Here is an 11,632-nt window from a genome sequence, read left to right as displayed (position 1 = left end):
CCGGCCTCCGCGGAGGCGGCGGCGGGAATGGCGAGACACGGCGGCGCGGGCGCGCGAAGAAATAGTACTACTTGGGAGTCGGACTCAGGGCGGTGCACGAATGTACAGTGCTTCATTTGCGTTCCTATGGGAACAGTACGATGTTGATTCTAATAATCATGTTTGAGCATTGAAACAACTCAGCGTCTGTAGTCCAACGGTTAGGATAATTGCCTTCCAAGCAATAGACCCGGGTTCGACTCCCGGCAGACGCATACTTTTTTCCCATTCATGGTGCGGCCAAAACCCTCTCTCTTTAGAGCCCAGCAGACGCATACTTTTTTCCCATTCATGGTCTTTTTTCCTATTCATGGTGCGGCCAAAACCCTCTCTCTTTAGAGCATCTCGAACAGCAGCGCAAAACAAGCGTCGGCGGGATGCTCCAGCAGACACGTAAAAATCGCGCGCGCGCTAAAATAAGTTGGACGCGTTGTTCATAGCCTCATCCCGCGCTGTTAATTTGAAGCCCACACTTCCGCGCGCGGCAGACTCGAGCGCGCGCGCGAACTTTCTCTCTTTCTTCCTCCTTCGCACCGCGCGCGCCGGCGCCAGCGCCCCTGCCACCATGGATGCGCAGACCGGCACCCCGCTGTAGAGCCGCGAGCCCCCCCCCCCCTCCCGCCGCTGCCGCCGCCGAAAACCCTAGCGCGACGAGCATTGGCGCCGCCACCGCCGGAGCTCCGCCGACCGTCGGCCTCGCGCGCAGCCTCTTCTTGCCGCCGCGGATGACCACGCCGACGGGTGGCGTCGCGCCGGCGCCGTCCCGTGCCGCCGCGGTGGGGTCGAAGAAAGGAAAAACATCCGGCAAGAAGAAGGCGGCGGACGGTTCCGGGAGCTCGAAGACGAAGAAGAAGCTTGCAGGGCGGCGGACCGGCGCGGCGTCTACCGAAGCACCAGCGAGCTCACTCGTTGAGCCGGCGGCCGACGCGCACCACGTGTTCGACGAAATGCCTCCAAGGTGAAAAAATTCCAACTTTTATTTTCTCGTTATTTTTTCAATGCATCATCATATAGGTAGCTTATATTTGCATTGTTCAGAAACTTCGTAGTCTCAACTATGATGCATACATGTCAACTATACCGACACCCTCCGACGCTATGGCCGCCATGGGAGGCATGAGTTTTGCTTCTCTCATGGAAGGCATGGGTGCACCTCCGGCCGTCATGGGAGGCATGGATGCACCTCCGGCCGCCGTTGAAGATCTTGCCAACACCGTCGGAGCTTCACATAATGCGGTGCATGATGAGGTTAGGGAGGAAGATTCATCTACGGAGGCGGAAGAATCGTCTTCGGAAGATGAGGACGAAGACGAGGAAGATGATGAATGATGTGTATTTCATTTATATGTCTTGAACTTGTTTGCATTTTGAACTTGGTTGGATGAACTTGTGGGCATGAACTTTTATGCATCTCAACTTGTTTGTGTCAAATTCACATGTTCTCATTTTTGCGCGCGCGCAGCGCTGCTACTGGAGCCAGCGCTGCGCGACGCGCCAAACCAGCCGAAGCGCGTGCGACAAATAAATTTTTTGGACGCGGCGCGAAGCGCGGTTGTTGGAGATGCTCTTAGGGCCTGTTTGGTTTCAATAAATCAGGTGACTTACAACCAGTGACTTATAAGTCACGCCTGTTTGGTTGTCATTTGACTTATAAGTTAGGTTGGCCTCAAGTTGCCGCGCCCAGGGCACCCACGCGCGGAGAGAAGCCTCCAGTCGTCGGAGCACTAAACGGAGCAGCACCCGCACGAATCGATGGGGAGTAGTTGCCGACCTGGGAGCCGTCACCAAAGAAGTCGTCTTCCTCGTCGGCGCCTTGGGAATCTTCGAAAAGGTTGAGCTGCAACCTCGAGTTCCTACCGGTCATGGTGGAGACCCGGCGGCAAGCGGAGGAGGCGAGCGGATCCGGGCGGCGGCGTACTGGATCTCGAAGGCGGCGTGCTGGATCGGAAGGATTGCGGCCGGGGCGAGCTCGCGATGGAGGGCAGCGGCGGCGAGGGTTGGGGTGCGCGGTGGGATCGAGCTCGGGATGGGTCACGGGTAGGCGTCTAGTGTGGACCTGAAGCCGAAAAGGTGGTGGGACCCACGTAAAAGTGGGTGACTTATAAGTTTTAAGTTGGGGTGGAGCAACTTATGACTTATAAGTTGGGGTGACCTATAAGTTGGGTCTGTTTGACAAAATAAGTCACTTTTTGCACATTTCAACTTATAAGTTGGTGACTTATTTGGAATCAAACAGACCCTTATCATGCATGTATATAATGATGTCATTGGACTTGCTTTAATTGTTCGAAATTTAAAAAGTTTTATCTCTGAAACCATTAATTCAATCGATGATCCGTTTTCGTCGTTGACTTAGTTTTGACTAAATCTTTAAAACTAGATCTCATGTCGACATGTTTTGACAACTTTTTTTGCTCGTATTTATCATATTTGTTGCACTTACTTGTCATATTAATAAGTACTTACTTGTCTGATAAAAAATAACTTAATCGTTAAATTTTTGAAAATTACGTATAAATATGACATCTCGATGTAATCAAAATGACAAGCACAAACAATTTTCTTTAGGCGATTACACACAAAAATATGACAACTCATATTTAAAACCGGTGACCATAAAAAAATCTTTTTTGACCATCATTAAACTAGCATCTTGACAAGTAAGTTTTTGTAAAATTGGCAACTATGCAATTTCAAACTACTACTAGTAGTACTAGTACTAACGATGCATTTAGCTAGTGAATAAGGTCTGCCAACACATGTTTTGTGTGTGATACTTTTTCTATGAATTTTCTGTGTGACGCTTTGCATGCAATGCATATTTTGGGATGCCATCTGCATATCCTTCTAGCTCACGCTGCTGTGTGCTGAAATATGGATAAATACAACACATGGTTCACATCGAAAAAAATGACAATTAAGTTATTTTTTAGGGCAAGTAAGTGGCTAACAATACGACAAGTAAGTCTAAAAATGTGGTAATTATCAAAGCTGGCCAGGAAGCACGCCAGCCCGGCATGACACAGGCTAATCGGGTCGTGCCAGGCACGCAGCCCGCCTCGGGCCGTGCCTGGGCATGAGGGCTGGGCACGCGGGCCGGCACAGTATGGCCCGTTTACCATATTTATTATTTATTTTTATATAGATAAGATAAAAAACAACCTAATAGGCCAAAATCGGCCCAAAACACAAACCAGTATGTTAAAGTCGGCCCAAAAAACATCTGAACAGGCTAAAATCAGCCCAAATAACACCCTAAAATAAATAAATAAACTAGCAGGCTAGCAGGCCTGGCGTGCCCACGGGCCGGCCCGTATAGCCTTTGTGTCGTGCCTGGGCCGGGAGGCTGCGCACGTGGGTCGGCACAGCACGGGCCGACTAATATTTGTGCCCGGGCGGGCCGTGTCGTGCCAGGCCCGTTTATGGCGGGTCGTGCCGGGCCGGCCCGTTTGGCCAGGACTGGCAATTATGAATGGAAAAAAAAGTTCTCGAAACATGTCGACATGGGGTCTAGTTTTAAAGATCTTGCCGCGATAAAGCCAATGGTGAAAATGGATCGTCAATTAAATTAACGATTTTAGAGATAAAACTTTTTAAATTTCAAGGCAATAGAGAGAATCTTGATGATGTCATTGCATGCATGTATGGTAGGGAGAAGAAAATAGCCGCCACATGAAAGGACTCACATGCGAAGTCGTTGTGTAGTTAAGTCCTTTTCTTATGGCATCTCCAAAGCCGCGTATTAAATGTCCACACCGTGTTGTCTAGATACTTTGTGCTTTTCAAGGCCGTCCATCAAACATTTGTGTATGGGTTTGTACGTCCGAATTCCGGAAAGGCTTCTTTGATTCAAAGGAATTTCATAGTAAAATCCTTAAAAATTATTTCCATATTGGGTCCTTTGATTAATTGGATTGAATCATATAGGAAAAAAAATTGGAATCTTTTGTACTGTATTTCATGAAAAATCTAACGTTTACTCTTACCTCTTTTTATAATTTCTTTATTTTTTCAGTGACATTAAACACTCCTTGCTAATCCTATAAAATTTAAATGGACATGCCACTTTAACCCGTGAATCACAGAGGCCCTAAATTTGGAGGGGGTTTACCCACAACTCTAATGCAGCTGGCCCACACAAAAGCGAGGTGGATACCGTGCATTTCACTGCCGCAAACAAAGGACGAAGGAGGATGCTTTGGCGGCCGCGAGTCACCAAGTTCTTCGTCCGGTAAAGCATGTGATCTGGCGGTGTCGGTCGTGCAGTCGGTCCGTAGCAACGACGACTACCGTCATCATGTGTCCTACTCCTACATCATTGACCTCAACGGGAAGTACAACTTCATGAAGTCGCAACCGTCGGTGCTTGTGCGTTCGCGGATGTCGGCTTCGATGTTCGCCGGTGCTTTGTCTCTTTTTCCCAGAAGGTTTCAGTCGAGCGTGACAGTGGATGAGGAGCAGGCGTTGATGAACGTGGTCCACGCCAATGCCAACTACGAAGACATGCAAATGGATGACACCTACTCCCTCCGTATCTCATTGTATATTGTACTTCCCCGTTCCTAAATATAAATCCTTTAAAAGGTTTCACTAAAAGACTAACAGATAAATATAGACCTATTTTAGAGTATAGATTCACTCATTTTGTTTCGTATATAATCTCCAAAATCTCTAAAAAGATTTACAGTTAGGAACAAAGGGAGTATATGAGTTGCATGTATATAGCGGTGCATGAGCCACATGGTAGCAGCGGTGCATGAGCACCATCTTAAGATGCACTATGCATGCAACTCATATACAATAAATATTCTACAACTATGCAATAGTCGAATAAAAAATATATGTATTTAGTGTAATTTATGTAATGTTAATCTAAATACTAATGTTTCATACTATCATATCATTGAAATAATTTCAACCAATCTCCGAGTAATGCACAGAGTATCATCTCTATTTTGAATTAAATAGTCAAGCCATTATAAAATTACACTAACAAAAACAAAACATAACACATCCATCCTTAACAGTTGAAATTATTTCAATGTCGCATACTATCATATCATTGAAATAAGTTCAACCAATCTCCGAGTAATGCACGGAGTATCATCTCTATTTTGAATTAAATAGTCAAGCCATTATAAAAATACACTAACAAAAACAAATCATAACACATCCATCCTTCACAGTTGATGCAAGTATTCAGCATTTCACACAGCCACATCTCAAGAACATAGTTTGCATATGTTTATACAGATCATCGTCTCCTCTCACGACATGATGATCAAGACTATATTAACCAAGTATTCCTCACCGGTAATAAAATCCTCAACAAACTGTGATTCCTTTCAGTTAATTAAACTTAATTTATTGACAAGGCCTGGTAAGAGAGCATTCGCGCAAGTCGCGACTCTGTTTCAACTAAGCAAACTGAAAGACAATCTCTTTGTTTGCCACTGCAATACTTTCTCATCGCTTGCTTGCGTCAACGACATGTGGGGCCTGGCCCCACCTTCTCAGTGACACGACAATGAGGAGCAGTTACAAAATTTCCCAGTGGCGTGTAAGGCGATTTCCGGTTGAGAAAGGCAGAGTATATTTCGAGACCAAAATTGTACAGTCAGCACATGGGCCTGACTACCTAGGACACCTTGTGCGAGATTTTTATGTAGTTCATGAGCCTTCTCAGAGCATTACCGCTGTCGATGGCTTCCCTTGCCCTGTCAAGCGCGGAGTTGATATCCTGAGCTCCACTGCAGCCTAACAAGTGGTCAGCCATAGCGGCGTTAAGAACTATTCGGTCATAAGCGGGCCCTTTGTCTCCACCCAGTGCTGACAAACCCAGCTCCAAGTTTTTCAGTACCTGGTTCAGTTTGGCAACACAGCAAGTTAAAAATAACAACTATGCATAGAGAAAACACATGGCTTTAACAAGTTGAATGGACAACAGGTGTTCTTGGTTGGAACGCGGTGGTAAAAATATGAAATGGAGATAGCGGCGACCACAGCCAGGGAAAAAGACTTACTGATTTATCAGTTCTTGGAGTTCCAGTGGATTTGAAACCAAGTTCCTGAGCATTCACAGCAACTCTGAAGCTTTCTCTAGAAATGCCTGTAAGATGAATGAGACAAGCTCAGACCGGAATCATATCATAACCAAGTTCTCGGGGATTCACAAATCAGAGCAGGCTATCCCAATTGAAAATTGTAGTATTCTTTGTGCTTATCAAGGCATAAAGATGCATCTTCCTCTATATGAATGAGCTACCAAGTAACCAAGGTATAACACAAAATCGAATGTGAGAAAATTCAAGATATTCGGAAATTTCCCTCCACCTAAGTGGTAAAGAATAAAAAATGCCCTGACATCTCCAGCATACATGATAGTGACCACTGTGAATATTAATAAGTAATAAAATGGGTGACAGGTTTCATGTTTCTACCGTCAGTTTCGGAGAAATTTGCGCTGCTTGGTGTCCGGAACCCTGAGCAGTGGTTCACTGGAATGCCTTTGGAAGCATGAGCCGATCTTTCCTTGGTTGTCAAAGAAAGTGCACCTTCCTCACCCTAAGTGGACACCATAAATTTGTCTTAGCAGGAGTAAAAAAACAATAAAGTGAGAAAGGAATGGTATTTAACAATCAGATATGCATTCAGATAAGAATAGAGGGAGAGGACTGTATTGGATCCAAAAATCCAGAGAAGATTCTATCCATGGGAAATGCCACTCAAAATGATAGTGATGCAACCAGGCCAAGTTTTCCACAAGTGAGTTATTATTAAGAAAATGTACAACAACAACAACAACAACAACACAGCCTTTAGTCCCAAACAAGTTGGGGTAGGCTATTAAGAAAATGTACATAAATAATAATAAGTTTTGGTTATGTAGGGGAAAAGAATAACAGTAACATTAAGTTCAAGCCGTCACATGGCATGAGAGAAAGGAGAAAATACTTACCTTCACAACTAATCCAGCATGAACAGTTCTCCTTCTCATAAGCATAAGCAATGGATCTTCGTAGCCCACATGATAAAATCCAGCAACCATTGATTCCCTTCCCCGCGCCTGGTGAAAAATAAATAAAGACATAAACCAGTAGCATTAAGTGAAGCAGCATTTGCAACTTCTACAACAGAAAAGATATGTAGATGATCAAATAACAAAAAGATATTCTGATACTTCTTATAAAATAGGTGACACATATAAGATATGTCTAATACCTTCAATGACGTGGAATTGGATAATTAAAAAGAAATAACTCCAGCCAGCTTTACTTGCTGTAGGCAAAACAATATTTTAACAATTTGTGCAAATATCATCCCAGGAAACACTTTGTAAACAAAAGCTTTTGAACTGGCAGTCAACTAACTATCAAAGGGAAACACTAGGTTGCACTACATTTTTGTATAGATAGTTTACTGAAGGTCTGGCAGCTGTCAAATTGTAAGAAATATCTGTGCATCTATTTTAGCATGGGACTGATAAGCATAAATGATTACCGAATGTAAATATAGCATACCAATACATAGAGTAGAACAATTACTATGTCAAGAATTGCTCTCATGCTACCAGTTCTTAACTTCTTACAATAACACAAAATGGAAAGAGTTGCTCACTCTCACAAACTGTTGAACTTTCTCAGAGGTAGCCAAGGGTGGCCTTTTCTTAATATGCTCCCTGAGCCCAATAATCGAATGTCTACAGTACATGTTTTAATACAGGATTAGAGGTCAAATAAAAGAGATGATTTCACAGCTGAAAGTATATAAGGTTCTTGCTATTTCTAATATGCAAAGCCAGTTTCCATCCAAAATAGAAAATCTGCAGGAGTGTTTAATAAACAGTGCCTTGAGCCATTGGTACATACTCCCTCCATCCCACAATATAAGAGCATTTTGCAAGCGCTCTTATATTGTGGGGCGGAGGGAGTAGCTACCAGGAAAATGTCGACTTACAATGGTGGGCAAGCTTCTTGGAGATTCAGATATGCAAAACCAGTATCCTTATCCTGAAAGCAACCACACAGTTCATGTGTCAGATGCAGCAGAAGTAAAAGAAAAAAAGAATGCCAGCAAAGTGTGCAGAACTGCACACACACCTCCAATAGTGTTTTGGCCTGTGTAGGAGACAAATGCGTGTTTGCACCCATGAATTTAAGCATCTGCCCTTCTGTAATGCCACCCTGAAAACCTTGATTTTAGTAACACATAGGGTTTTCGTATATTATATAACAGATAAAGCCTGTCATCAAACCACAAGATCGACACTACTAAGAATACTGTTATGTACGATGACCATTGCAGCATATGCTTCACACCGACCTTAGGTGGCATCCATTCAACACCATGGAGGAGGCAAGCCTCACCATAGCAGGCTCTAACCGCTGCAACGAACAGGGTACTCCTAAAAAAGCGTGTATTCCCATCATAGGGCTCACCATAGTGTGTCAAGGAATTAACATCAGCAATTGGGGGAGGACCTGACAAAAAGTAGTGTTAATGAAGTTGTTGGGTTTTTTCTACACAGTTTAAGGAAAACAAGCCCACAGAGTGCTACCTAGTTCATCATCAAAGGCTAGACAATATCCTTTTAGCTCACGATCGGTTTCCCTATTCATACGCTGTCCAATTAAAAATGCTGCAAGCAGTGCTTCATTAACTGATGGCGAACTTGCACCCATCGACCCAACTGGTAGAACATCCTTTAGTACACACTGAACTTCCTCGTAACCTAAATGGCCACCAGCAAGCACTTCCCTCAAAGCACCAACAAGTCTCATCTCTGCAGTTCCTTGACCAATATACCGAGGTCCTGTTAAACCATTTGCTCCCATGATCGTTCCTTCAGGGTCTGCTATAAACTTCACCTCGGGAGGAAGAACATGCACAAGGCGAGGCCAGAATAGGCTCATGGCACGTCGCTCACCCTCACTCCATTGGGTGGCCTCCGGAAAACAATTAGCTCTTATTGTCATGCCAGCAAAGAATGCACCCAGCTGTGCACTGGACACCGGCTCGTCTTTGAGTTCCCCCGTCGCTACACATGAGTTCACACAGAAGATTTAGCATGAATTTTGATGGAAGGCGATGAAAATAAACAGATTCCAAAGCATGCCTATCACTACCAGTGCCTTTCAAAGAAAACCTTACTAGCAAATTATAACCAATAGCAATTGAGTAAATGCAATGATCTGACTTCAACTCTACAGTGTGTCTAAAACAACAGATAGCAGGCATCAGACTTGCAGCAAACATCTAAATTCCAGTGACTCAGAAGTCGCAATCAAACACCATAGATGCCAATGAAAGCAGCACTTGTAAGCAAAATTAGCCAATTTACATTCTACAGGCAGCAGCGCGCATGAGTGACTTGTGAAGCTACCTCATCAAAAGTACATCATCCACATGTGAAAATCCACCAACACTGCTCGCTAGCGGCGCAAATTGTTGCCAGAAACGCAGAGTCGAAGCTAGCGATCACCGAAAACGAAGCCTCCGAAGAGTAGGGGGAGGCTCACCGGAGCGGAGGATGGTGTCGAGGACACGCATGGCCTGCTCCTCCCCGAGCGGCCGCGTCTGCTCGGGCCCCGTGCACACCCGCCCCTGCGCCTCCAGCACCGTGCCGTTGGGCCGGGGCAGCCCCGCCGGCCGGTACGACTCCGACAACGCCGGGTTCCGCCGCGCAGCCTCCTGAAGCACCGCCGTCCCCGCCTCCTCCATCCACGCCCCCGCCGCCGCAACGCCGCCGCGACGGCATCTCCCGTCGCGGGGCCAGGCCACGGCGCCGGGACGCCTCGGCGCGGCAGGGGAGACCCGGCCGACCAGGCTCCCGCTCGTGGTCGCGGTAGGGAGCGGCCTGAGAAGTAGAGAGTTCATGGCGACGCTAGCCAGAGTCAACGCCGCCGAGCGCGAGGAGGGAGACGACGGCGGAGACGACACCACTTTAGCCGGAAGAACCGAGGAAGCATCCAGCTAGCGGGTTGGATCGAGCCCAATGGCCATATGTACGGTGGGCCGGGTTCCGGTCTACAAGGCCCGCGTTTCTGACATCGATTTCACCGGGAAAAAAAATACTACGTGTTTGGTTTTGCCTCAAAAGAGAAATCAAATATTATTTTTGGGTCCTGATAAGGCCTATATGTGCGGGTGTTAAGGGTGTTGCCCACACGTCTCGTGTGGTGTGTAAGGAAAATAGCCCATACGTCTGCGTGTGGACAAAACAGCTAAAGCCCACACGTCATGTCTCCTGCCTCGCGACCCACACATCCGATTTGCCACCTTGCGGTCTCGCGTGCCCCCCGTGACAGTTTCACTGTGTTGCCATGTAACACTGGAAAGACATGACAACTGACATGCATGCGGGCACAACCAGTTTTACTCAGTTGCCATGTAACATTGGAAAGACATGACAACTGACAAGCATGCGAGCACGACCGGTACCATTCAGTTGTCATGTAACATTGAGAAGACATGACAACTGACAGGCATACGAGTACGACTGTGGGGACCCCGACTAGCAAGTCGAGTTCGCCGTGTCCAGTGACCCCAAGGATCAATGTTTACTGAACACAGATACTGAATAATAGAGTCTTACATCCAAGTACCGAAATTATTACATCAAACGACCAGAAGGTCGGGTTCAAGAGCGAGGCCTAAGGCCAAATTAAACAGATACATCGAGTAGCGGAAACTCGTAAGGGCTAAGCGGTGCCCATGCCATCAAGCCTACACCGACATGCATTCTGACTTGGAAGCGTCCTAGGTCGCAGGTTCGTCTCCGACGGCGTACTCATCGCCAAACTCCGGTCCTTCCATGTCTGGTCAATAATATAACCAGTGGCAAGCCAATGAGTACTTTGAATGTACTCGCAAACAGCCCATGATATGAACATTTATAGTGAAAAATAACAGTAACATGCATCTTTAGTGGAATGCAATTTGGTGGAATGATCAGGTTTATGCAACAGGTTAAATAATTACTCTTGAAGAACAGGTTACAGATATCATCATATCTGCTGAGGGTTGAACCATCCGGGTTCATCCTATATGCCAAGTCATCGGACTTGTCATAACCTCAATGTATCAACCGAGGGCTAAACCATCCGGGTTTACCCTATATGTCAAGTCACCGAACTTGGTCATATATTGTCATGATTATAACATCACCTGTTTAACACCACACACACACTTGGTTTATGCGGAAACGCTGGACGCAGTTTAAGCAGCACCACCCAACTGTCCTTGACCGTGGACACGGCTATTCGAATAGTTTGACACTCTGCAGAGGTAGTACGCTGGACCCACGAGAAACGGAAAACTTCCGTGTCATCCACGACTCGCGGTATATCACATATACCCGAGGTAAGTACCCGATCATCATCTTTCCCCTGACGATACTAGCTAGACAAAGAGGTCCACTCGATTGGTACCCAGCCCACATGTTGTACGTCTTATGAGCACCGACTCTGGACTGTATCAACCATGCAGGGACCAACGGTGTGCCTGGAACTCATAGTAATGGCATAGTCGTCCTACCTGGCATGACCCCATCACGAGAGTGACACCGATCACTCCCGCCACTAGTAATGTGGCT

General features: G+C 46.0%; 1 protein-coding gene and 1 non-coding gene across 2 annotated transcripts; one reads left to right on the top strand and one right to left on the bottom strand.

Moving 5' to 3' along the window:
• The first annotated feature begins 182 nt into the window (after positions 1–182).
• Positions 183–254, top strand: TRNAG-UCC. The gene has a single exon. It is a non-coding gene; the product is annotated as a tRNA-Gly (tRNA).
• Positions 255–5,218: 4,964 nt separating this feature from the next.
• LOC123402269 (anthranilate phosphoribosyltransferase) lies at positions 5,219–10,011 on the bottom strand. Its single transcript, XM_045096170.1, has 10 exons — positions 9,558–10,011; positions 8,597–9,076; positions 8,362–8,519; positions 8,139–8,222; positions 7,996–8,048; positions 7,657–7,738; positions 6,998–7,105; positions 6,480–6,603; positions 6,063–6,148; positions 5,219–5,899 (listed from the first exon to the last, which is right to left on the bottom strand). Exons 1-10 carry the CDS (start codon positions 9,913–9,915, stop codon positions 5,678–5,680), a joined length of 1,755 nt encoding a protein of 584 aa, XP_044952105.1. The 5' UTR covers positions 9,916–10,011; the 3' UTR covers positions 5,219–5,677.
• Between the last annotated feature and the right edge of the window lie 1,621 nt (positions 10,012–11,632).

This window comes from Hordeum vulgare, chromosome 6H (genome assembly GCF_904849725.1).
Source record: "Hordeum vulgare subsp. vulgare chromosome 6H, MorexV3_pseudomolecules_assembly, whole genome shotgun sequence".
Classification (NCBI taxonomy): domain Eukaryota; kingdom Viridiplantae; phylum Streptophyta; class Magnoliopsida; order Poales; family Poaceae; genus Hordeum; species Hordeum vulgare.
The sequence above is the reverse complement of the archived record's forward strand: the minus strand, read 5'-3'. Positions and strand labels throughout refer to the sequence as shown.

Bases quoted from the DNA above. Each gene is read 5' to 3' on its own strand.
- LOC123402269 (XM_045096170.1), bottom strand. From the start codon at position 9,915: ATGAACTCTCTACTTCTCAGGCCGCTCCCTACCGCGACCACGAGCGGG. The intron at 8,520-8,596 runs GTAGCACTCTGT...ACTTTTTGTCAG, and splicing joins AGCCTTTGATGATGAACTAG to GTCCTCCCCCAATTGCTGAT. The intron at 6,604-6,997 runs GTAAGTATTTTC...GTGTCCACTTAG, and splicing joins ATGCTGGATTAGTTGTGAAG to GGTGAGGAAGGTGCACTTTC.